The sequence below is a fragment of the Rhincodon typus genome, chromosome 15 (assembly GCF_021869965.1).
Source record: "Rhincodon typus isolate 14 chromosome 15, sRhiTyp1.1, whole genome shotgun sequence".
In the NCBI taxonomy this organism is placed as follows: domain Eukaryota; kingdom Metazoa; phylum Chordata; class Chondrichthyes; order Orectolobiformes; family Rhincodontidae; genus Rhincodon; species Rhincodon typus.
Genome location: NC_063346.1, coordinates 36,721,712 through 36,749,544, shown reverse-complemented (window position 1 = coordinate 36,749,544; position 27,833 = coordinate 36,721,712). Strand labels below are relative to the sequence as shown.

General features: G+C 38.0%; 1 protein-coding gene across 6 annotated transcripts in view; it reads left to right on the top strand.

Annotated features, from left to right (window-relative positions):
* The window catches only part of znf423 (zinc finger protein 423), a 333,162-nt gene that overhangs the window by 33,891 nt on the left and 271,438 nt on the right, over positions 1 to 27,833 (top strand). For 5 of the 6 annotated variants that reach the window (XR_007263796.1, XM_020528461.2, XM_020528463.2 and 2 more), the window contains one exon: positions 21,676 to 21,735. The exons of the other annotated variant lie outside the window; for it this stretch is intronic. Coding sequence is in view for 4 of the 5 variants with exons in the window: in XM_020528461.2 (XP_020384050.1) it covers positions 21,676 to 21,735 (60 nt within the window). In the remaining variant the exon portion in view is untranslated. The remainder of the gene's footprint in view (positions 1 to 21,675; positions 21,736 to 27,833) is intronic. 6 annotated transcript variants of the gene reach the window in all.

The window sequence follows — 27,833 nt, the reverse complement described above, 5'->3', positions numbered from 1 at the left end:
AGTGAACGCAGTATATTAAATTGAAAGAAGTATAAGTAAATTGACTTGAACGGAATGTTTGGAGCTTTGTTGGGATGAGAAAAAGGGCAGAGGCTGCAACCCCCATGTTTTCACGGAAGATGAGAGGTGTTGGATGTGATTGAGGGATCAGGGTGCTGAAATTAAAGTGTTCCTTTGAAATGGTGAAAAGAGAGAGGAGGTAATTGGTAATGGTGAAGTGTTGGAGCTGATGAAAATAGTGAGGGAACCTGAACCTTTTGATTAAGCTCATCACTATTTTCAGAGCACAGTGTGGCCCACTTAACACAATTGGTACTATTATTGCTTCACGACGTGTCTCAAAATTTATGACTGACTTTGTAAACAACTTGCCCTGTGTAGCTTAATTTAAGTAGTTTTCAATTGTTTAAACTTTACTAATTTCCAAATAAACTCACCAGCCTCTATACATCAATTACCATGTTAATTTGTTCTTGTATACATGACATTAAGTTTGTGCTAAGCCAGTATTGAGTAGAGCAAGATGTAGTTTGCCAATTTTGAAACATTTCCTGTTTTTTTTGGTCTCATTCTTACGGGCTTTATTTGTATTGATTTTGATTTGATTTCTTTTTCCTCATTCCACTTATTCTGTGCTAATGTACATCATCTGTGGTCTTTTGTGCACACGGTTGATTTTGTTTTGTTCAGAATGTTAAATGATGTTGCATCAGATGCAACAATATAGTATAGAAACTAGAATACAGATGTCCATTGCTGAAGAAATGGGGCTTCGGCTATTTAAAATTTAAACCTAGCAATGCTAAAATTTGAAACAGCCAACAAAATGGGAAGTATTAGTCCTGCCCTTATATTGACTTTCGACTGCTCTTCTGGCATTTTACAATAGAAACATCCAACAGTTGTTAGACATATTCACTTCTTGCCCCATTGTTGTTGGAAACTTGGGCACGACTTTTATGAATCAGTAAATTTTAATTTTCATATCATGGTGCAATCTTCTCTGTAATGGGAAACTATATTCAAACGGGGTGAATGCTGGGATTCTAACTTCTCTTTTTAGTCTTGCTTCTATGCAATTTCATTCTCACTTTGTTCACTGTATCTTTTGCTGCTTACGTTGTTCCAACCTAACACAAATAAACTTCAGCAACATTGCCTTTGTTGAAAGTGACGTGTAACCCTCTGGCATGAACATTGGCTTTACCAACTACAAGAAGCCAGTTATCTAAGACTTTCTCACAGTTTGGCCTGTCATCATTGGGGGAAGGTGTTTTGGTTTTGTAGACCGTTCATCAGAATACTGTTCCAGTGGGGCTGGCCATAACCTTCTTTCTTTGACAAGCCTGCTGAGGCGTTTCTGATTTTTAAAAAAAAACAAAATTGCAGATGCTGGTGATCTGAAACAAACAAAAACAGAAATTGCTACTGAGACGCAGCAGGTCTTGCAGCATCTGTGGAGAGAAAACCAAGTTTATGTTTTGAGTCAAGTGACCCTTTTGTTCTGAAGAAGGGTCACAGTACGCAAAATGTTAACTCTGTTTTCTCTCCACAAATGCTGCCAGACTTGCTGAGTTTTTCCAGCAGTTTCTGTTGCTTGTTTGAAGTGTTTATTCTCTGCCCTCGACCTTCCATTCATTGTCAGCAAAGGTTAAGATGCTGCCTATTATCTAAAATGCTCACTTAGCATTTTACAGCAGTGCCTTTGTGCTTTCAGATGCTAGCACCAGCAGGAATGCAACGGTGAATGTTGCTAGACGCTAATTGCTGAACAAAATTTCAGTGTAATATGGCGATAATATGGCTTTAAAAGGTATATTCTGTTTTTTTTAATGCAGAGAGGTTGAGCCAAGCACTCTGTTCTAAGCCAATAAAGTAAACAGTTTGTGAGGCCTTGAATTTTTTTAAAAAATTGAAACAATAAAAGTAGCACGAATGGGTGAAGTCAGGGTCTCGCAGAAGCAGGGTTTTAGTTCAGCTGTCAAAAGTTGTTGGGGTTTTGAAACTACCATACATCTCTCCCTGCTACAGAAAGACGTTCGAGTTCTATCTCTCTCTGCCAGAATTTTCTCTTGATGTTGTTTCCTAATGGACTGGAGATTTTGTCTCGCATGCAATCTATTTTACTGACTTTGCCTTTGCCAAGAGTGTGTTTATTGCGATGTTACAATATTGGACGTGTTGCTGTTCAGTACATTCGGTTCTGCTGTAATGTATGTTTCTTCAACGCGAATTGGCTTTAACGCGATTGAAGCATTTTGACCACTATTTGTAGAACACAAACTTTCCTTACCTGTATTGGCTGTAATGCGATTCTGGCCCTAGTAGTTTAAATGGTGTGGCTATTGCACGACTTTCTTATAACACGAGATCGCACGAGAATGGAACTATTATGTTATATCAGAACACCTGCAGTTAAGTAATCTATTATGCCGTTAAGTTTCCCAATAGAGTTAAAGTTAGACCAATGCTTCTTTGTTTGTATTTTAACTGTTGAGTAAGAATAAAGTGTGTTTTGCTTAAAGCCAAGCAGTGTAACCAATCGAATTATATCTGGAACGTAGCCACTATACACTGCTTTTAAATAAGAGAAAGTTAGGGTCTATACTGTCTCCTGTAATATTTTAAGGGGCTTGGTCTGATTCACAACTGCCGCAACCCCTTTTCTCATCATGAACTGGAGATGCTTCTCTTATGGTCTGTTTTATTTTTTCAGTTCATTGACTTTGACTTTGAAGTTTGTTTTTAAATCCACTTGTGGCTAGGCCAGTATTTATTGCCCATTCTGAGTTGACCTCGAGAAGGTGGTATTGATCTGTCGTCTTGAATTGCTGAAATTGGTTGGAAGTGCAGTTATAAACCTTTGAAACTGCAGTCTTCTCACCTTTCCCATGCAATGCCAACCCCTACTTTGACAATGTTCACCCTGCCTTGCACCCCTCCCATACTGCATGAAAACGTAAAGGTGCCCCACTCCCTCATGCTACGGGCAGTGCTACTTAGGGGATTACTGAGCACTTTTGGGTACATGTGCAGGGATTTGAGGGGCTGAATGGTGATAGGTAGAGTTTAGAGTATACATTCCAGTCAGAGGCCTGAATGTTGTTGCAGATGCTGGATTGTTTTGACAGTCTAGTTGATATACGCTCCTAATCAGGCTTTACATCTAGACAAAAAGCTTTTCCTAATTCTGTGTAAAAAGAAAGGCTAAATATAAGAGTGAACTGCTCAATGTAACTGCATTGTTCTGGCCATCTGATGCCACTGATATTGGAATTGCAGAGTAATTTCAGCAGGGTACGCTGATAATTTGAAGTTTAAGCTTCCAATGCAAGTGCTGTGGATGTGAATTTCTGAAGTGCATCAGCCACACAAGTTGAAATGGAGACCTCTTTCTGTGCTGGAAAATGCAGGCCTGCATGTAAGAAAATGCATTTATGTTTCAAAAATTCCATGTATAGGTCGGTCAGTGTTCCATAAAGATTGCTCGACACCAGATTTTTGTTTTTATTAAATTCCCTACCTTGATGTAGATCTGTTTTGTATAAATTAATTTCAAATGACCTTTGAGTGTATTTGTCATCCTAAGTCCAAGGACTGATTTTTCAAATATGCGATTTTGTCATGAAATCATTCCTGGTGAGCACATACTACGGAAATTGTGTTGAGTGCATCTGCAATTTCTAATCAGATGTGACTTCGTATTGGGTGAATACATCCAGAAAATCAGCTTTATAGAGCCATAGTGTTGTGAATTTGAGTGACATGATCCAGCATGCTGTTGTTTTGAAACGTTGATTTTCATGACCAAATATTGCATTTTCGCAGAGAGTTAGATATTCACTTCAGCAACTCACTACAGAGCACAGACTTATTTCTCCAAGCTGGTTTGTAATATACGTTGAATGTTGGAGAAAGTTACAGCATTGACTTCCAGTTGGGTTGAGAGATGCTCTTCCAATTCTGAAATGTTTGCTTGGTAGTTTGCATTCAAAGTTACCTTGATAACAGGTTGCTGTGATGGCATTTTAGAAAGAGCAACAGTTTGCAGTTGTAAGGATGTACACCTGCAGTTTCAATTAGGGTTTTGAATTTAATCTCTTAGCTGGCAGGTTGTGTGCTTCATTGTCTTTCAGATGGATCAACACCAGTTAACCAAGACAGTTGAATTAGATGGGCCAAGGGAACAGTTTGGGAATCTGACTGCAGGATATTCGGGCAGTATTTGCTTTGTCTTAAAGTCAAGCATGTGAAGCTGATTTTTTTAAACATCCTTCATCTTGATCTTAGTTTCCTGATTGGATTACCAAGCTTCAATCAAGGCTGTTTGACACTGGACCTAGGATTTTGGATGCATTTTTGAACGAGTTTTGTTTTTCTGAGGAATTTTGGAACATATCTTTGTTCTTGGGAGGGAAACGTAATAAAAGACAGAGAGGGGTTGCAGCTGACGGTTGCAGTCATGTTCAATATTTTCAGCAGTTTATGGAATCTTGGAGACTTATTTGATCTTGAACTTTGGATGGGCTGGTTTTTGGCATCACTTCTTGGTCTCTTCAATTTTCATCCTCAATTCCTTTAAATGTTGGTCACGTTGTGACTTGACTTAATGTTGTTAGCAACCCTGTGGTACATTACTGCAGTGGCCATTCTTTATTTGGAAATGTACGTTGCATGTTAACAAATGATTCAGTCGGCAGCAGCAATACGTGAAGATTTTCCATTGCCTATCTTGTTCACATGTATGTACCCATGTGTACTTTCTCAGAGGGCATTAGACAATAAAGGACAGATTTGTGCCTTCTTCATCAATATCGGCTGTTCTGTTATCCTGAGAAAACTAACTCTGGAAATAGCTGGGTGGAACTTTAAGTTGTCTGTATGAAGAAATAGTTCACAATATATTGTTTTTCTCTCCCCTCCCTAAGCCACTCAAAAGTGCTCTTTCCATGTTGGAATTTGGTCTGGAGTTACATGTCTGCGCTTTCATTGGTTGGCTGATCATCCTTGTCTACTAAAAGCATTTGTGCTTATTCCCAGCTGGGGAAGTACATCTAAACCAGTAGTACTATTATTTAGCATTTTAGGTTGTAGATTTTGTTCACATACTGTTGCATGTTTTGAAATTAGCTGGATACCAAAAGATTTGGATGATTAGATACCAGTTAAGGGAGCAGCTTTCTGATTCATACATACCTAAGTGCAGCACTGGGTAGTTTTTTTAAAAAAGGAAGGCTACTTCAAAAATTTTGTATTGACCACATATGCCTATGAAAACTTTGAGTCACCAAGGGAGTTTGTAACTTGTCATACAGTTGTCATCTTTTAAGTAAATAATTATGTTTTAATTGCTGCATCATTTTTTTTCTTTGTGTGTATGTTTCTTTAAATGTATTTAGGTATGCAGTGAGTGCTGATAAATCCTTGGGGACTGGCTGGGAGGAGTTCCTATGCTTTGCAGTGTAAAGGAGAGAGACTAAATAAATACTTGGATATCTTTAAAATCATTTCGAGCTTTACACTTTAGGGAAAAAAAGTAAAGCACAGCTGCATATTTTTTTGTTGAGGGAAGTTGTTTGGTCTCTAATTCACAAATATCAGTCATCTTTATTGGGGTGATTGCCACAATTAGACTGTTTGTTTGTTTCTGTGCTCATTTTTTCAGTGCACTGTGGGGTATGAAAATGTCCTGCATCATTGGTTCTAGGTTTTGAATTGCTAAATTAATTGGAATGTTTTAAAGAACCCTAAAATGCTGTCATGTATAGTTTTCCTTGCCCATCCATCTAACATGGTGGCCCTCAGTTTTGTGCATCAACCATAGTAGCATGTGGCAACGACTGTTTTGATGGCTGTCAGCATGTGGCTCCATTAGAAATTATATAGGTTAGCATCTCACTAGACCTAAAAGTCATTCAGATAGGACTGAACCAATAACCAATAAAAATGTGTTTCTCTTCTCTATCTTGCTTAGATGCTAGGCAGACCTAAATTTTCCTAAACTTACAGATCTCTTTGAACAACGAGAATGCCAGTCTGTCAGATTCTTAAGGTGTGTTTGAGGGCTGGTTTTGATGGGTCATATACTTTGTTTGATTTTTCTTTTAATAAGTGCTTTTCGAAACGTGTTATGGCAAATCTGTACTCAGCAGGAAAGTTAGAACTCTCACTGTTCGTTCACTGGGCTTGTCTTTGGTCACACATGAAAGGCCTGAAATTATGTACATTCATGAAGCATTATTATTTCTTCAGTTGAGACATACTTTGGCATTTCTCCATACAGGCCTGAATATGCTGGTTCTTGAGGCATCAATGTTGGATTACTTATAATGTATAAAGTCAAAGGAAAGTTGTTTTACCACAGCGAAGAAATTTAGAATTATGTAAAATAAATTCTCTTATGCACCTGACAAATACACATTTTTATATTTTCACATTTGCTCAGAAGATGTTCAGTCTTGTGTTAAAAGCTCCAAGTGGTCTGCTATATGTTCTCTTTCTGGAAGTTCCTAACATGCAGTCTTTGCTCTTAATATGATTTGAACGCAATGGTGCTCTCACGATTAAACAATCTCTAGTTTTGTCAGGATTAACACCAATATAGCAAAGTGAGAATGGAGAAAATCCATGCTCTGGCAAGGTATAAACTCTTCAAGTGATGGTGTGTGGGATATGCTTTCCTTTCTCATTGCCACTGACCCCCCAAGATGATGACCAGCAGCTAGTTTGTGGGTCAAGGTTAAACCTTCTAAAGAAAGAAGAAGGTTGTCAGTCTTTACAATCAGATGTTTTTGTAAATTGTGCATTTTGTTTTTACAAAATGCAGTTTAACCAAGGCTAACGTTGCTAAGTTTTCATTATCATTTTGGGAGATGTGCATTATGAGTGGACAATTGCCTGCACACAGTAAATGTTGAAAAATGTACTTTATATTTCAAGAGTTGATTTGGAGAGGCTATTTGCAAAAGGCATTTGGGAAGAGGGAGGCTCATAAGAGTTCAGAGACAGTATGTTCCTGTTAGTGTGAAGGGCAAGTCTGGGAGGTATGGGGAATGCTAGATGACAGGAGAAATTGAAGTTCTGGTCAAGAAGAAAAAGGAGGCATATCGGGTGTAGACAGCTGGCATGGAGTGAATCCCTGGAACAGTATAAGGGCAGTAGGAGTATACTTAAGAGAGAAATCGGGAGGGCAAAAAGGGGACATAGCTTTGGCAAATAGGGTTAAGGGGAACCCAAAGAGATTCTATAAATACATTAAGGAGAGAAGAGTAACTAAGGTGGGAATCGGGCCACTTAAAGATCAGTGTAGCTGTTTGTGTGGAACCACTGGAGATGGATGAGATACTAAATGAATATTTTGCATCAGTATTTACTGTGAAGAAGGGCATGAAGCCAGGGAACTTGGGGCAATAAATATTTATATCTCAGAGTTCGTGTTACAGAAGAGGAAGTGCTGGAGGTCTTAAAATACATAAAGGTAGATAAATCCCCTGGACCTGATCAGGTGCTTCCCAGAATTTTGTGGGAAGCTAAGGAAGAGATTGCTGGGCCCCTTGCTGAGATATTTGTATTGTTGGTAGCCACAGGTGAGATGCTGGAAGACTGGAAGTTGGCTGACGTAGTGCCATCCTTTAAGAAAGGCTGTATGGCAAAGTCCGGGAACTATAGACCGGTGAGCCTGACATCCGTGGTGGGTAAGTTGTCGGGGGGCATTCTGACGGACAGGATTTAGATGCATTTGGAAAGGCAGGATTTGATGAGGAACAGTCAGCAGGGCTTTGTGTGTGGAAAATTGTGCCTCACTAACTTGTTTTGGTTTTTTTTTGAAGAGGTGACAAAAATAATTGGTGAAGGCGGAGCAATTGGGCTTCCAAGCGTTTGATAAGGTTTTGCATGTTAGACTGTTTAGCAAGGTTGGATCACATGGGATCCAGGGGGAACTAGCCAATTGGATACAAAATTGTATCCAAGGTGGGAGATGGTTGTTTTTCAGACTGGAGGCCTGTGACCAGTGTTCTGCCACTGGATCAGTGCTGGGTCCACTGCTTTTTGTTATTTACATAAATGATTTGGATGAGAATGCAGGAAGTATGATTAGTAAGTTTGCAGATGACGACATCAAAATAGGTAACTTTCTCATACAGAGGGTAGTGTGTATGTGAAATGAGTTGTCGGAGAAACTGGTGGAGGTGGGTACAATTACAACATTTAGGATAGATTATATGAATAGGAAGGGTTTAGAGGGTTATGGGCCAAATGCTGACAAATGGGACCAGGTCAGATTGGGATGTCTGGTCGGTGCAGATGGGTTGGACTGAACCGTCAGTTTCTGTGCTGTGCGATTGTATATTGAAGGTTCTGGTTTGTATTGATTTTTAATAAAATTGAATTAATTTTTGAGCATTCAACATCAAAAGGACCTTGTTGTGCGCATACATTTCAAGCAATCTCTAAATTATGTAAAAAGTAATATAGAAACCTTTTAATTATTGTCAAACTTGAAGTGGTTTTAAAATGTCATCCTTTCACTGTTTTCAATGAATAATAAAATACAAGTGGAGGTTATTGTATATTTTCCGAAAGTCAAGTTTCTTAATACAAAAATTTTTCAATTCAAGTTTACTTTTATAAAAGTCTGGAATTTTCTGGTTGATAGTTCAGTAAATGCATCCCTTTGCCAATACAGAATTCTGAATTCCTGTGCTTTTTGCTGAAAAGTATTATTAGTGAACAAATGCAAATATCTGAAATTGGAAGTCTCGTTGCCATGTTCCATGGATTTCTATTTAGATGCAGCATAGATTTTTTTATTATTTTAATTTTTTGGTAAGTTCAACCTATGCTTTGTTGCATTTGAATATTTCACTCTCCTTTCCACATTTTATTCTTTTGAGATATATTCATTGATTTATTCTGTCCTCCATATGTTCTCAGCAGCATTAAACAGGTTCAAGGCAGTCGAGAAGATTATGCTGTACAGTGAATCTCCAAAGGTCTGAAACTTGTAGTGAAATATCATCATCAAATCTTTTGACCTACTTATTGTACTTTAAAATATACAAATTGTCTTTGCATTTGGCTATCTCTTTTTCCTTGTTTAATTGAATGGAATTTATATTTTATTTCAAAATAGGAACTATTTTGATTTGTGTTTTTCCTTGGGTCAGTTGAAATATACATGCAGTGTGCTTAAGGGCATGTTGCTAATCGAAGACCTGACCGTTGGTTAAAATGCTGCAAAATATTGTTAGCTTACATCTTTGTAAATTCTGTGTAGTCGACTATGTTGGAATTTGCTCAAACCTTGAAGTTTTGACATTTCATGGCTGAAACAAATAGCCGGATGATTTCTGTGACAAAGAAGGATGCTGAGCTGTATTTTGGTCTGTGGGACTTCAGGTCTCTGCAGAGATCTCAAATTGCTAAATCTGTGGTAGATGGGGTGGGCGTCAAGACTGGACGAATGGGAAGTTAAGGTGATGAAGTTCCAAATATAACGTGAAAAGCACACTTCTCTTTAAGAAAACTTAACTGACTTGATGAAAAGCAGTTGCATAAAGAAATGTTCGTATTCTGCAAATAATTTATTTTAAAATGAATTTTATGCCGACATTTAGATTTGAGCAGGCAGTAGTCTTAGTGATTGTTTCTATCAGTATTTTTATTCTTGGCTGCCTTGGAGAATACTGGAGGTCTTTTTAGTTAAATTTGAATATTGTGTTGTGCAATAATCAGCCTTTGTTAGTTGTTATATTGATGTCCTGGAACATGAATTTGTTATTTAACTTCCTTTTGTAACAAAGCAATTTTTAAAAAAAAAAATGCAACTAACATGGCCTTCCATGCAAGATGGGAATTCATTTTCTTGAGCTAAATCGCTGATTATAAAGCTGTTAAGTGTTCAAAGACAAGAACTAATAACTAGAATTTTCAAAAACATTTTACGAATGTTATAGAGATAGATGAAGAAGAATATAATGCATTTTTGGTAGAATTAAGATGATTTCTAAATGGATTGCAGGCAATCCTTGTAAATGTAACATTTAGTTTAATTGCCACATAACTCAAACTGCCACTGGGTGGTTACTAGTTTCTTTTCCAAGTGCTGTAATCTGACTGATCAGGGCTTTCCATAGCTAAACTGTCTTTTGTTTTTTGATTGCTGAAATTGACTTCCCACAACATTTTGAATGGTTGGGTTATAAATCTTAGGATCCTAAGGTGCAGACATGAATTTGCTTTAGTTTGTTTGTTGCTTGTCAGTGGTCTATCTGGAGTTTCTCCTCCATACCCATTGAATGTTGAGCTGGCAACTGATGAGTTGTAGAGATTTTTGTGGTTGTCTCTGTCCTGGTAACAAAGCAGTGGTTGATATGCAAGTGTTGTCTTATGTAGTTTATGATCTTGGGACTACTGCAGAATGAAGAAATACAGCTTCCAGGATAATAGGCATGACTTTCATGATGTTCTGTCTGTGGTCACCCACCAGCTGGACACTGAAGAGAAGAAAACTCTGTCAATTCAGTTAAAAGGGCAGAATTGACCTGCAATGACTAAAGTGACTTCTAAATGCATTCGGTGGCATCCTGCCCAAGGTGAAACCTGCATCGCTAGAGAAATTTGCACGCACTTCTCCCTAGCAAGAGAATATGAAATGTATTTGGATATAAATTAAAAGAGAGCCTCAGTGATGTTCCTTTTGTAGTAGTGAGCAGTGAACTGCAAGGTGTTGCAAATATCTCCAGCCTGAAAGGATCCAGATACATAACAGCTTCTGACTGCAGTCATCTTTACCATTAACGTTGCATTATTGTCCCACACTGAAGTGGCAGTTATTGCTGCAGCTGGTGGTGGATTTCAGTGAAGATGTCAATGCTGAAGCACAGACATATCAATGTTCCTTGCTATAGTTTAGTTACGAGAAATGCTCCCCAGACTGAGTGAATATGGCTGCTTGCAAAGAACCCATTCCTTCTCTTCCTCCTCCTCCTCCTTGGAGGAGGAGTGTCAGTTGGTTTACCTATGCCCGGGAGCAACTAGTGTTGGAACACTGAAGTGATCAAAAACCACTTCTGTACCTCGTGCACCACTCCCAAAGGAATGTATACAACTTGGGGAACAAAAACAATGGAAAACTTGTAAATCTTGTAGAATTGAATTAACAACCAGAAAGAAACTTACCTAACTCTTAAATACAGCTTTGTGGAGACCACTAAATGTACTTTGCCCCAAATGCTTGCAGAAAAAAGTTCAAAATATTTTGCTTAATATTCCATAAAGAAGGAAAGCTTTGAGGTTTACTTGTTTTATTTTTGATCACCAACTGATAATTTTACAGGGCGATTGAGGATTTGATGCTTTGATTTTTAAACTTTTTATAGCTTACTTACAATTAGAAGTAAGATTTTGCTCTTTTTGATTTGACGAAACTCTTTTACCCTACTGTTCGCTGTGCTTTACTTTGCTTGATATGAAATTATCTTGATTGGTTACTTCCAAACCATATTTGTGTGTGAACTGATGGTGTGTATCGAAGTTTTAAATTTTATTTAATGACTAGCAGTTAGTAAGTAGCACAGCCCCTTCATTTCTAAGCCAGTGCTATTTTAGTTTTTTTTTTCAACCTTATCTGATTTTAAAAGATGCACATTATCTAAATTTTGTTTTAATTTGACATATCAAAAAGGGAGGTCATATTTTCATTTTGGATGTTCAATATATTTGTCACTGTGGTATGATTTGGCTTAAGTGCACATCAAAGAGATCATGATGTGGACCTTTGTGGTTTTAGTTTTATTTTGTTAATTTGGTCTGTCTGAGACCCAAATTTTCAAACTTCTGTATGTTGGAAACTGACATGATGATATTATCTGAACCACTTTGCTGCCATGCTTCCCCATTGCATGGAGGTTGCTTGCATTCAGCACTATTTTTTTAAAAGTGGCATCTACATTTCTTCATAATACAATGATGGTACAGACAGTGTTTGAATCACTCTCTTTGCAAAATTCAATTATATGAAGTCAGCTTCTTTTATCATATTGATTTCTTCTCAGTTTGAGTTAGCTCCCCATTGTGTTTTTTTTTCATGCAAAGATTCAAAACGGCTTTGCATTTCATTATTTCATTGTCCTGTGGTTGGCTTTACAAAGCATCATTGTAGGAATGGCTTTGTTCTCATTTGTGCAGATTTATTTGCACCATACTTTTCATTGGATGTGAGATTGCTTTGCAATAAGATCTAGATTTTTTTTTTTGGACAACGTCCGAAATGAGTCAAAGGGTGTTTTTGCTGACTATTTAAACTCCTTCAGTCAATGCTGGAAAGCCTACTCTTCAGTAAGCTTCAATATTGGAAACTTCAGCCCAACGAAAATATTCCTGCGCATATTTGGATGTTGACGCTTGGTTGTATTGAATACAGCATGGTCTGCCTCTGAGTGTTGTCTATTGTTTATAGTGCTTTAAAATTTTAGGGAAGAATCTGATGTACTTTTTCTTGCCCATCAGTGGTGATCTTGTAATAAAAATACGCAGAAGCATGAGGTAGCTATCAAAGTAATTGAGCTGTACTGTCTTGAAAACATATTGAAGTTGTCAGGAAAATTAGTCAATGGAGTATGGCATTTTGTAGTTTCTACATGTGGGTTTGTGGACCAACCACCTTTTAGAACTTGTGCTAAGAGAAAGGTGCTTTGCTAAACTCAGTAAAATTATTTTCACGCGGGCTGTCAGTACTCTTTCCTCTGCAAGTAGAAAATGACGCACAAATTTGTACATTTCACTTGGACCGAAATGAATCATTAACTGCAGCTTTGTATGTATTCTCCTTTTATCAAGACCATTAAATTGTTCTTGTATCGAAGTTTTGTGTTGCATTTTGCTCCAACCATTCTATCTTTTGATAGACAGAATACCAACACATGGCTGTGTAAGGTCCCCTGCTGATCCACAACCAAAATGACCAGCATTACAGCCAGGCTGCTTGCAACAGTTCTGTTATCTGGGGAAATGGAAATTCACTATGGAAGTAGTAGTCTGTGCAAATACTTGTTTTTGCTGATACTCTTACCAATCAGAAGTCAATGTTTTCAGTCTTGACAATTTTAAAGTGGTCCTACATGCACAGTCGTTTAGGGTAGAGTTAGATTTTCACCACTTCGTCATTTTTTATTCTGGAATTGCCCACCAGAATAAGTATTTTTCTTTGTCTCTGTTCAATGGAATCCTTTTCATTTTCAACATCTCAATTAGTTCACCCCTCAACTTCTAAAATTCAAAGAAATACAAATTTAAATTTATGTAATGTGGCCTCAAATGTAATCCTGCATTAAGAGAACAGTATAACCTTCTGATACCAAACCTGAACACACTACTCCAATAATGACTTCACCAAAATTCTGTAGAATTGAAACATTAGCAATGTAAACAACACTGACATTCTCTAACCCTTTGGTTACCGTTTGTATTAGTGCACTAACGTTTGTGACTTGTGTGTGGCCATGCAAATGTCTTTGCTGCTCCACAGCTCATTGTCTGTAACCATGAAGAGTTGAAATCATTAAGATAACATTTTGATCAATCTTTGAGATCTAACAACAATTATTTCCATCTTTCCCCATGGTGGAATTTATCGCAGTTTTGTTCACTCAGTTATAATGTTTTAAGACCCCTTCAACATGCTGCTTACGTCAACGCAACTTGCTGTGTTTCCAACTTGGTGTCATCTGTAAATTTGGATACACAATCTCTGTTTCTTGATCCAAGGCACAATTACATATGTGAAATGCTGAAACTGTAATATGGATTCTTAGGAATGTTCCCACTAATTCAGTCTTTGATTCCCAAGTAATTTCTGGCCAAGTCACAAGAATGCGTTCAATTCTGTATGTATTCAATTTCACACATTGTTGTGCTGAAGCTTATCAGTATTTGATGGAGCTCTATTGATGAATTTTCCCTTCCCCCACCCATGCACACATTTCTGTTTGAACTCAAAAGTACTCGCTCATCACTAATGATAATTTGACCTGTTGCCAGCTCTAAAATCTGCTGTTTGAGAAATTTCTCAAATATTGTCTAAGAATGCATTTCTTTACTTTTTGGACTATTTTCTCCTTCCCTGAAAATTTCCTTTGCAACTATGTCTCTAATGTGATTGCATCTTTCCATCTACCACTAATATTGGGAAGTCTGTACCAAACATAAGATGTTTTATATTCTTAGTCATTCATTTTACCCATAGTGTTTTCACTGTGATTCTCATTACTGAAATCCCTCTTTATTGCTGTATTTTGTCAACACTGGTCCTTTTTCTTCCTTTTCCTAATTTTACTGTTTTTCTATAGATATTATGGACTACCTACTATCACAGCAGCGATGAAACTTGCAATACCTTCTTTCTTAGGCTAAAAGAAGCAATAATATTTTAAAAATATTTGGGGCTGTAATTGTTTCACAAGCTGTATAATTTTTTTGTCTATAGAACCCCATCTTTGTGAAATAGCTCCCTCCACTGGAATTGTTGATATCCCAGCTTTTTATTCACAAAGGTAAGTGGAAGAACAGGCTTAGAATTTGCTGAGACTGGAATATAGACAAGGCAAATGAAGTGGTCCTCCAGTTAATTTCAAGCTTTGGTTGTAAAATTTTAATATCCATTACACTTGTAGGGGGAGGGTAAAAAAACTGGGGCGAAGAGAGGGTGGTGTGAGACAGCCCATCATTTTGATGTCATGGAATGAATTGAGTCAGTAGGATATGACACATGTCAAGAATAGAGTGAGAGTATGTATATTGTACTGCATATTTTTGAGATGCAAGGAACTGGGGAGAACTTCAGTGGAACAATGAGCAAAGAGGTTGTTATAATAAATACAAGGATGGAGGATAGTGACAAAGGATCAATATTGGATGTTTATTTCCTTTTGAAGGAAATAAATTGCCAGGAAACAATTGGAGCAATGGAGGTGAAGTTGGATTTTCAGTTGAGATCTGAAGGTGTGGACATCAGGAATGTTATCGATGATAGAAAATGGAGCCACGAAAGATGGTAGCTTTTGGGTAAAATTGCAAGATACTGCTAGCATTGAAAGAAACAGAATTTGTCTTGTTCAATTGGAGAGCATTTGTTTGGTGTCTAACAAGATCTAGTGATTCAACCCCTGATCAGAGAGAGGAATGAAAGTCTTATGGAATCTTTCATAGCATTAGGGGAGATGAGTTTCCCTGGAGGAACAGATAAAATTGAAAAGTCAAATACTCCATTACAGTGTTCCTTGGGTGCATTACATGGGCAATATGATATTGAATTGAATGGCCAGATTAAGATCATACCAAACATATTAGATTAGGCTGGACTATCTTGAGACTACGGACAATTTGGAAATTTTATAGCAATTTCTACAGCTGAAAAGTGCAGATGTGAAAGTTGTAGGGTGGTAACATAAAACCATGGGTGTTCATTAGATAAAATGGTCCCCATTAATGTTGTTATGCTTGTTCAGCTAGAGTGGGAGTCAGTGCTTCAGTTGGCAGAACAGCTGGTTTGCAATGCAGAGTAATGCCAACAGTGCAGACTTGCTGGCTGACGTTACTACGAAGGACTCTCCTCAAACTGTCCCCTTGCCTGAGGCATGGTGGCTGTTTGGCGAAACCACCATCAATTGTTTCTCTCTAATGAGAGAGCAGCTGGTAGTGCTATGGTGACTTTTAAAGAAATGTACAGGTAATAATTCTGCTCACACCCCTCCCCCATCTCTTTAAATATTTGTCCAAACTTTCCTTTGACGATCTTGTGAATTGTCATAGCTATTTCCTATAGCAAAATATTCTAACAGCATTGTGCATAAAGAAATTCCTGTTTGCCTCAGTCTCTCCGTGTAAGATGGTTGTTGGTTGTATCATTCAGAGGGAACATATTTTTGTTAGCATTACACAGGAAGAAACTTGGAAAAATAATGAAGAAGACCAGTTGCTGATGAAATAAATGATTAATGCAATGACAGAAGCAGAAAAGTTGTGGGAGCAGAAATTGAAAGTAAACAATGGAAGAAAAGTAAACAATTTTTCAAAAGCTCAAATGTCAAGTGCACAGCTAATGGTATAATAAACATTGATTTGAATGGCTGGTTGTAGTGACTGACTTTTCTCTCGTGTGTTCTGTTTTCCTTACTTTGGCCACATATTACAGCTTCATCTACAGCAAGAAGTCATCTTGCTGTCCTAACCTCCGCCTTGTAGGTAATGAAGTAACATTGTCATTTGTTTAGTCCTGTGTTCAATGTGTATTGGATGGAAATTGTATTGCATATTTTGTTTATATTGGGATTGTTTCTCCAGTTTGACAACTTGGGGGTAGAGATTAGCTATTGGTGAATGCATTTTCATTGGTTCTCCAAGTAGAGACCAGAAAGGTTTGTACTTGTATAGCATCACTCATGATATTAGGCTATCCCACAGCTCTTTACACTCAGTAAAGTAATTTTGGAATATAGTCACTATTGTGAATGTAGAAAAATATAGGAATTAGAATGCATCATAATATTATGTTCAATAATGAGATAATGACCAGGTAATCTCTTGGTTGAGGGACTGTCGTTGTCCAGGCCATCAGTAATCTTTTCTGTGTGATGGGATTGTTTATGTTTACCGAAGGGGAAGAATCAGATTTAACATTTGGTTTTAAATTATGGCATCTAAAATAATGCATTAGTTGCGTTAGTACTACATTGAGGCCTACCAGTAAAATTAAAGAGTATTCGGAAGGATAAACAATCATCTATGTTCAGTGGCTTGGAAAAGTTTCTGCTGACAACCTTTCAAAAGGAGCTATTTGGAGCAAGGAACTTAGGTTCTTGCAGCATAACTGTTTGGGGCCATTTGTCAAAGACAAAGTGTCCATTGTTCACTCAGCCATCATAAAATTAAGCTTTTTGTATGTGTAGAGTGATATTCATACCTGTAACCTTGTTCTTCCAAAATTGGATGAACCTTTCATTCAATGTCATAGAGTCATGCAGCATGAAAACAGTATCTTCGTACACCCAATCCATGCTGAACATAATCCCAAACTAAACTAGTCCCACCTGCCTGCTCTTGGCCCATATCACTCTAAACCTTGCCTATTCATGTACTTATTCAAATTTTTTTAAATGTTGCAATAGTACCCACATCCAGCACTTCCTCTGGCAATTCATTCCACATGCTAGCCACCCTCTGTCTAAAAAAAAATTTGCCACTCATGTCTTTTTTAAAAATCTCTCTCCTGTTAAAAAAAAGAAAATATGTGCCCCTAGTTTTGAAATCCCCCTGCCCCCATTCTAGGGAAAAGACAACTACCATTAACTCTATCAACACCCCTCATTTATAAGCTTCTATCAAGTTGTCTCTCAATCTCCTACACTCCAGTGGAAAGAGGATCCAGCCTTTCTTTAACTCACAGTTGCCATGTCCGGCAACTCCTGGTGAATGTCTTCTGAACCCTCTCCGGCTGAATAATATCCTTCCTATAACTGGATGATGTTCTTCTCAGTTGTGAGAAAATTGACTTTTCTGATATATATTGTATGTATTCAGCATCAACTTCAAATAGTATACAAGATTCAATTTCCTTCCGTTAATTAACCTTCTGCTTCTGAGTTTAGGTTGTTTCACCTCTTCAACTCATTTATGGTCCAGTGAGAGAAGCACTCTCCGTGATAGCTGAATTAGAGGTTAATGGAAGTCCTTTTCTAACCTTGTAAGATCAGTGAAATTACAAGACAGACATTAATTTGTGTGTCTCTTAATTCAGATGCCAAAGTAGCGGACAATAACTTTGTCACTTTTTTAATGATTAAAAATATTTGTGGAAAGTCAGATATGGGAAATGTATGCATGGCATAATATTGAAAACCATAAACGTATCAGATGTAAGTTCGTATCTGAAATTGCTGCATGATTTCTTTAAAACTTCAGCTTCAGCAGTGGGGTGTGGTGATAAGCGGTGGATGTGTGATGAAGGGGCAACAGCAGTTGCCCACACGAAAACTTGAGGATGATATAGCTGCTAGTATTTGTGCCCAAACTTGAGTGTTTGGACATTACTTTTGAGATGTTTCTGTTTGCGGAAGAATTAAAATCCTGAAGACAGCAATTTAAGGTTATTTGCAGGGACAAAAGCAACAGTGACAAGAGTCTAACATTGTTCCTCTGAGAAGTTCGGATCTGGAATGTACTGCCTAGGAGTGTGGTGGAAGCAGATTCAATGCAAGGACCTCAAAAGAGAATTGGATAATTTGCTGAAGTGAAAATTTGCAGGATTGCAACAAAAATGCAGGAGTGTAATTAGGTAAATTATACTTACTGAAAGCTGGCATGGACCTAATAGGGCAAATTAGAGTCTTCTATGCTGTAATCATTCTAGTCATAAAGCGTGACCTCATCAGAATGTACAGCAAAGGCATCAAAAGAGTACTTTTCCCTACAAGTAGCTTAAAAAATTGTAATTAAAAATCTTCAAAGTTACGTTTGTCATCTACATATTTATATGGAAGAAAGACCAAGTGCTACGTAGTCTCCTGAAATTCTGATTGACCCCATCGTCTCCTATGACTATGTTGCCGGACTTTCATCTGGAGACCTGAACTAATACTCTGGAATGTGAGCTCAGATCCTATTATGGCAGCAGGGGATCTTTATGTTAAAAAATCAACTAATACATATTCAGCTTTCAAAAAAAAAATCAGCAAATGGTGACCATGCAACTGCCAAATTGTTGTAAAACCGATTAGTAATGCACCTTAGGAAAGACAGTCTCCTGTGTTTTAACTGATTTAGGCTTTGTGACTTCAGAGCCACAACGATGTGGCTGATGCTCAATTGCCATCCTGAATTGGCTGAGTAATCCACTCAGCTGTATTCAAGAAAATGGTTCATTAAATATAGGCTCAGCCACTGATGATGTTGCTGCGTCAGTTGATTATGTTATATCAGGTGAAAATTGTTTTTAAACAAAAGGCAAATTAATGGTACAAGTGTGAATTAATGTTTGTCCATTACAGAGAAAGGGAGAATTGCGTTAATGTAGCATATTCCCTGGTCATCGATGTCTGTCTGAAAGTGCTTCAGTACCATTGTATCGCTGTTTTGAAGTTTTGTCAATTTTGTAATGCAGGAAACATTGGAGCCAGTTTGGGCCCAACAAGCTCCCACAAATATAAATTTGGTAATGACCAGATAAGCAGTGACAAAAATGGATTGACAAATTAAGTATTGGTCAGAATAGTGGAGATTACCCCACACAAACACCCACACCCATTTAAAACAGTGTTCTCAGATCCTTTGTGCCCTTTAAAGAGGGCAGATGCAACTTCAGCTTATCCTGTTGAACAAAATATTTGATTGGTTGACACTCCATTGCTCCAGTGCCACACCTTAGTTTTTGTGCTCAGGTCCTGGCATGAACTGAACTGTCTTCTGACTTGCAGGTGAGACTACCACCAGCTGAACCATCGCTGACTCATGTAGATGCATGGAAGTGAATGCATGGTTACTACGGTTGAGTAGTAAACATTTCATTGTGCTTGCTGTTTTGACAGACAAGGTGGAAGTCAAGATGGGTGAATTTGTTGGTAGCGAATTCTTGGGGAAGAGTGAGTTTGAAAGTGACATGTATGTCTGATACTAGACTGTTACATTTAAAACCAATTACATGGATATAAGGAATGAATTGGCTAAGGTAGATTGAGAAATTATAAGATATGACAATAGGTAATGGTAAATGTTTAAATAAATATTTTCTAATTCTCAGTAAATACATGTTAAGAAGTAAAGCCTGTATGAGGAAAAAGATCGTTCCATGGCTAACTAAAGAGATTTAGAAGAGCAAAAGAAAAAGTGTACAGTACTGCCAGGTATTGTAAGCTTGAGGATTGGAAATGGTGTTGAGAAAGCAGCAAATAATGAGCAAGGTAGAAGGCAAAATAGCATGAGTTAATCCACAGGAAATGTGAAAATGGATTGTGAAAACGCAAGAGTAGCAAAAGTAAACATGGGTCCAGTGGCTGATGCAAGTGAACATATAGTGGGGAATAAATAAATGACAGCCGTTAAACAAATGCATGAGTTGGAATTTAACTCTGCAAAAGGGGAGATTTTGAATGAGCCAAAGTATTACCCATTATCTGTCATCTGTAGAAGATACAAAGGTATAATTAGAAGTAGTGGACAAGTAAAAAATGTAATGAAAGTGAGGAATTAATAAATTAGATAATTAATTGTAAGTAAAGAAAATATGAGAGAGAAATTAATGGGCTGAAAGCTAGCAAATCTGCTAATTTCAGAATAGTGGAGATTAGCCCACACCCGCACCCGTTTAAAATAGTGTTCTCAGATCCTTTGTGCCCTTTAAAGAGGGCAGATGCAACTTCAGCTTATCCTGTTGAACAAAATATTTGATTGGTTGACACTCCATTGCTCCAGTGCCGCACCTTAGTTTTTAATCCACTATTTCTGAAGAAGGGTCTCAGCCCGAAACGTCAGCCTTCCTGCTGCTCTGCTGCTTGGCCTGCTGTGTTCATCCAGCTCTAAACCTTGTTATCTCTAATCTACTGAACCTAGTGGGTTATGTCAAATAAGAGCTGCAGAGATGGTGGATGCCGTGACTGTGGAAGTATGGTGACATTGTTCTAAGTCAGACCTTGGAGTGGAATCTTGGGGTGATTGGTATTTCAATGTGCCACACCACATGAAAGAATCAAAAAGCAACCTTTTTCTGTTGCTGTTTACTGAATTCCATTTGAACAGCTAAATATGCTACATCCAGTGGTTCCACTTCACTTATCCTGCTAGTTATATTATCTCATCATCATAGGCTCAGAATCTTGGAGCTCGTGCTGCAGTGGGTGTGCCTTCAACACATGGACTGTGGCAGTTTATAGTGGAGACTCGTCACCACCTTCTCTAGCTTAATGGGGGAGAGGCAATAAATGCAGGCCAGTCACCAGCAAACTGCCTCCAAGCACCTGCTGAGTTTGCATCTCACTGGGTGCCCATCTGCTGCTGGACAGTTAGCCTCAACAGCTGCTGACCCAACTCGGGGAAGACTGCCTGGAGGCTAGAATGTGATGGCCTGCTGACTTGAAGCCAATTTCCATGAAATCTCTTTCAATCTGCCTTCAAGCTGCCCCTGCAGGACCAGGAGGATTCTGCCCAATGCCTCTCCAGGGGAGTTTGTCCCAGAGATTGGCCATCTGCTCACTGATATTTGGTTTTCACCCAAGTGCTAAAAGTGACACTCAACAATAATTTTGATGGGGAACAGTATATCTGGAATCATTCCTCGAAGAAAAATAATGTTCTCTTGGAGGGCAAAACCTAGCGATGTCTTTTTATGCTTATTCTGTCACTTTTTTGGCTGTCCAACATTTATAACTAATCTTTCTACATGAAAAAATAGTAACACAAAAATGCATGTATTTTTTCGTTTAGCTTGTTGACAGAAGTTTCTTTTCTTGGATTTGTGCTTCCTTAGTAGACTTGGTTTATTGATACAGCACATACCTGTAACAGTACGTAATTTCAAGTGACATTTACAAATCCGAGAGGGTATTGAATTTCATGCCTCATCGGTTAACTCTTACAACAACATTCGGGGAATGAATAATAATGTGACTGGCTTTCTTTCTTTTACAGTTGAAGAAAGTGAATCTTCAGAATTTGACTTAAATTGGGACTCAGCAACCACACGCACAGGTAATGTCATATCATTAATATTTTGCAGAATCATGGAATAATCAAATTTAAGACATTACCTGTGGCTTAGAATCTAATTAGTATAAAATGTTGCTGTGCAAGGTTCTGACTTCCTGAGAATATTTTGTAACAATGTCATATATGTCCTTTTCAATCCTTAGTGTAGCTTTCTTCCATTAATTGATAATTATGCTACGTGATTGTATCATTCTCTCCTGATTTAAATTCATACTGCTTCAAAGTAGCTTTTGTTTGTCAAGTTTTAATCAGTCATCTTGACTCCAATTTTAGTAGAGTTAATTTAGTTTTAAGATGATGAACTTTGAGTTTTATTTCATAAATGTACTGCTTCTGGAGTGTGTACCTGAGAAATCATGCTGTAAATTAATCTCTGTTGACGACATCACAAGCATTTGTTTTTCTGAAAGGTCATTTAAGGCCTCTGTTCTGAAAATTGAACTTGAAAAACATTGAAGTCCTTCATGAATAATCAGGCTTAAACATTGAATTCTATTGAATAAGTGTAATATGTAATTGGGTCTTAAATGTTTTAATGGGCCAATGGAAATGTCTCTATGTGACTAGAACCCCGAGTTTACTATGAATGTATTGACCAACTGTATTCACTCCATACTGATGACTTGAATAAAGGGACTGATTGCATGATAGGCAGATTTGTGACAGTGCAAAGATGGAAAAGCAAGTTGGGAGGAGGATACAAGTAACAAATAAGGCGATATAGGTTAAATGATTGGACAAAAATTTTATGTTGTATATAATGCAGGAAAGAGTTTGTTACTTTGACAGAAGAGTAGAAAACTGAATATGATTTAAATGGAGAGAGACTACAGAATACTGCAGCGTGGAGTGATCTGGGCAGCAAATTAAATTAGAAGTAAAGAAACCTCAGCAACACTTTCAATCAGCCATATTCAAATTTAGAACAACAAAATCCTACCGCAAGTTGGAAAGAAAAAGAAATACATTGAAAATGACCTAAAGGTACACTTTTTAGAATATTATGATTGAAAGGATGCTGTAATCTTTAATTAGTTTTGGAATTTAGAGTGTAGAGTGTTTTAAAGCAAATTGTGACTGCACGTTTTCGTTCACCAGCTTTAGGGACACTTGTCACAGGCAGCTTATAGAATAATGTCCAAACTAGGCTGGATCCAGAGTTTGGCCAGAATCTCTGTTGGTCGGGAAGCATAAGCCTTCTGAACTATAGCCAGAATATTGGTGGGACTCACTGCGCTCAACTGTTTCTTGGTATCATGTGGTGTACTGCAGAATGACTTTTGATGCTCTGTGGACATCTGAAGGAGGTAGAGATGGGTTATAAACTTTAGGTGCCGCCTCTTAGGTGCAAAAGGAAAATACTATGGATTCTGGAAATCTGAAACAAGGGCTGAAAATGCTGGCATGACTGGGGTGACGTATGTGTAACAAGATGTAGAGTTTGTGTTTTGGTTTGAGTCCTTTCATAAGGACTGGGAAAAGTCAAATTTTGTGTAGGATTTGAGGAAGTGAAAGAGGAGGGGATCTACATTCAAGTGGAAGACATCAAAATTAATGGTCAGAGTTTGTGGTGCAGGAACAAAGTGATCAATAAGCAGGGTAATATAGAAACTAATGTTTAGAGGTTTATTTGGTTGTTTACTGCCTTCATGAATGGATGCAGCAGGACTGCAAAGCTTTGAAAAAATCTATTGATTGTAGGATTGTTTAACTCGTGTTCAACATATGCTGCTTGTTTTTGACCTGTGGTTTAGCTTCACCGTAGAATTATAGATTTCCTACAGTGCGGAAAGGGGCCATTCAGCCTGCTGAGTCTGCCCTGATCCTCCCACACAGACCTAACCCCGACCATGTTCCTGGAACCCCACCTTCACCATGGCTGACCTACCTAGTTTGCTTATCCCTGGACATTACAGGACAATTAAGCATGGCCAATCCACCTAACTTGCACATCTTGGGATTGTGGGAGGAAACCAAAGCACCGAGAAGAAACCCACGCAGACTCGGAGTATGTGCGAACACTGACAGCCACCTGGCTGCAATTGAACCTGGGTCATTGGTACTGTGAGCCAGCAGTACTAACCACGGAGCCACCATGTTGCCTAGGGTGGCACTTTTATTTTTGGTACATCTGGAGCTATTTTTACCATGTTTTCCTCACTTGATGGTTATGGTAGAGTAAAGGGCGTGCTAAGCCAAGAAGCTACCAATTATGATAGTATACAGTTCTGTGATGGCCCTTAGCACTTTATGGTTGCACATTTTTAAGCTGCCAGATCTGTTTTGAGTCTATCCCATTTAACATAGTGGTAATTTTACACAATACAATGGATCATGTCCTCGGTGTGAAGGTGAGACTTTGCTGCAAAGGCTGTTGAGATGGCTCTTAAACTATTACTGTTCTGGACAGATGTGTGTGATGGATCTTTTGGTTGCATTATTCCTCTCACTATCTTAAGTCTGATAGATATGTCCTTCAGAACTTGAGTGATGTTACATTGAAGCTCCAGTTGTGAGTACATTGTGTACCGTTGTGCACTTTTAATATTTTTTCCAAGTGATGTTCCACATTGGCAGGTTTTTATACATCAGCTGTGGGAGGATGAGCAGTTGGCAGATTTTGTGCTTATGATTGACATTGGTGCCATGCCAGTTTATGGGGTCTGGGGCCAATTTGGGAATCCCCAGGACCTCTACCACTTTACTCTATATCGCTATGGTGCCATATATAGCAGGTCTGTCCTGATGAGGCCGGATTTAACCAAGAGTGGTGTTAGAATCGCCTGCGATATTGGCTAAAAATATGGTTCTGAGAGAATGACTTTCTCAGGCTGCTGCTTACGGAGCTTCTCAGTGTTTGCTTAAGTCCTTGGATGGATAGAAAGGGTTGACTGAACTCATTGTGCCTTCTTCATAATTGATGTTTGAGGAGATAGCAGATCATCTATCTGGTTTTGACTTGGATGTTAGCATAATAGTTTGATATTTGATTGGTTTGCTGCAGTGTTTCAGAGGGCAGTTGAGCCTACCACGTGCATGTCTCTGGAGTCATATATAGGGCAGACTGGATAAGAATAGGAGATTTTTTTCCTAGACATTATTGTAAGAATCAGCTGGGTTTTTACAACATTTGGAATATCTTATAAAAATGTCAACTTTCCAGATGCCACTTGTTTAAATCATGCTTTAAATAGGTCATTGTTGCTAAGCATGTTCCACGTTGTTCCTTAATCAAAAGACAAACTTAAGAGTATCAAGAATTGCTCTGAGTTTTCTAACTAATCTTACCGTAGATGTACTTGTGTGGAAAATACTTTGTTTAATAAGTTATTCTTTCTCTTATTCTCCCCTCGTACTCTGCACAGTAAAATCAGTTATTTCTTTCTCAAACTGTTAGATTTGTTGCTTCACAAATAATAATTTGTTTTTAATTTGTCCTCCGTTCTTTAATGAGCTAAGACTGTGGCATTTGTAGGTTAAATTTTTTTGTCAAATTACTTGTAGGGTATTTAGACTCTGTCTGAACTGTTTCTAATTTGTGGACAAAGACTGTAAGATTTAAAATTCGAAAGTCTAACGGTGATAGGTTTGTTCTCGCGTCTTGACTGCCAGCAGGTATTTCTGTGGAAACCAATGCAGCTGTAGGATCTGAATAGAAGTTGCTGCAAAATTAGTTAAGGTTTGATTGTGTGTAACAGTCATATTGTAAGGCAGCAGAAAGATCATCACTTCACTTTCCCGAGATTCTGGGAAGTTTTGATCAGATAGTGTCTGCCTCTTGGGCAGATTTCCCAAGGTTCACATTATTTTCATATCTGCAATTTTTTACTCTTTGGCTGAAAGATTAAAACTGTTTAAGATTGCGATTTGCAAGAAATATTATTTAATCCAGTTTAAAAAAAGCTATGCAGCCACTTTTGGCTAATGGAATTAGTTTCAGTTAGAGCAGGTGCACCTGTTTCGAAGTCATTGGTATGTGTTGGTGAGGCACCAGAGGCTGAAGAGAGCTGGAAAATCCCACAAATTAAGACTAATAGTAATATTATTAGTGCTTGGGGCTTCACTGTTGGGTACATGGATGACATTTTGATTGTAAGTCTAGGCATCTTGTCTTTCTCCCATTATTATTTGAAGTTTGGTATAACGTGTTTCTTTTCCTCTCCCATGATGATTCGGGCCATTACTTTGAACTTGGGAGATGGCTTGAGTAAGTGCAAAATGGATATGAACCTATATAACTGATGCACTACGCTAAGAATAGCACATGGGAAGAAAAGTTGTGGTATTAAGATTGACACCTGTTCTTTCGCGTCTTTCAAACGTTAAGGTGACTTAAACAATGTAAGCATTGTTAATTGAAGGAAATTCTATTAACATTACTAATTTGATTTGCAAGCAGACCAAGCTTTGTATTGCTTGCAGATGATCAACATAATGCACATTCTTGATTATACTGAAGCAGAAAGATAGAGCAAAGTTTTCATAGCAACTCTGGACACCTGTATGTGTTAGGATAGAAATTAGTGCAAAGATGTGGTATCACAGGCATGTGATTTGTTGATGCTGCAGCTGAGCATCTTTACAAGATAAGCGGGATAAGTAATCCTGATGCTACTTTCCTGAAGCCTGAGATATTAGCCACGTATTGCCAAACGCAGTATCAACATTCAAGTCAACATATGCTGCTATATTACCCCTGTGGGATTAGGAACCTTGTACCAATTTAGCTGCTTCAGAGATTTTGGCACTTCTAATGGACTACAGGCTCCATGTCCTTAGCAAAGTTGTCACAATGGATACAGAGGCAGACACTACTTTGAGTGTTAGCTTTTTGGTTGATGCTTAAATAAGTCACGAGCAATCTCAATATATCTTTCTACTAATGTTTGTTTCATTTTGCCTTGGAGTCATTAAGTTACTTCTATATTGGTACTTATGATACCTGAAACATTGAATGTTTTGAGAGATAGTAAGAAAAGTCCTGATGAAGGGTATAAACCTGAAATGTTGACTTTCCTGCTACTGTGTTGCCTGACCACCTGCGTTCCTTCAGCTCCACATGTTTTGTGAGATGTTTGAGGTCCTAGTAAATGTTGTTTGAGTTAGTTATGCATATGTGACTAGCATAAATCTTTGAGCTCCAAGATATAAAGTTGAGTTTGTCTTGTATTTGTGGGAGTTCAAAATGTGTATATTTTCAGGATTCAGATTTGCAGAGGATGTCCTTGAAATGAATTGTAGGGTTGCATCTAATTCCGCCGCCCCCCCCCCCCCCCCCATTCTCTACATTTATGTGTGCTGTACCCTTGTAATGAGTTTCATAATTATCCTCAACTCCAACACAGTATGCATATTGCTACAGCATTTGAAAATCACAAAGCAGAAAAAGAAAATTACAAACAGAAATGCAGCTATTCCTGTACATAATTACCTTGGTTAGGACGAATCTAGGAAGTGATATGAAGTTGACAAAAATGATCAATGAAAATCTTATTTTGAAGTTCTGGTCTAAAGTTTGAGCCTAGACTTCTCAGTTGGGAACAGTCTTTAATTTCCTCAAATATACCAATTGCTTTATCTGCAGAAGATTGGCAAAAATGTATTGGCTGCACACTTATGCAGATAGTATTCACATTTCTTGATGTTTTCCTTTGGTTGCTGAACTATGACTGGCCAAATAGTACAGTAATTCAACCTAAAAGTCTTAGTAATCAGGGCAGTTTCTGGAACTTCTGTCGGCCTGTCATTGAAGCTTGCTCAGCATTTTAAAATGCTATCTTCTAAATGTTGCTTCACATGAATAAAATGCCTACCTGTGAGGAGTGCTGCAGGTATTTTTTTAGCTCTTAAGTTTTCCCTTTTTATTAGATCTAATCAGTTAACTTACTGGACTGTGTGGGTTGCTGCCTTTTCTCAGAGAAAAATATAGTGGCCTGTCCATTCATCCGTATTTAGATTGATTGATTATTTCTTAAACTTGGTCTTGCTTGTGCTGCTGTTTGCTAACACTAAGACGCAATCTTGGGGGTGTTTCTCCGTGCAAGAATTGAACTCCTAGATGCAGAGGGTGTGAAATTGGA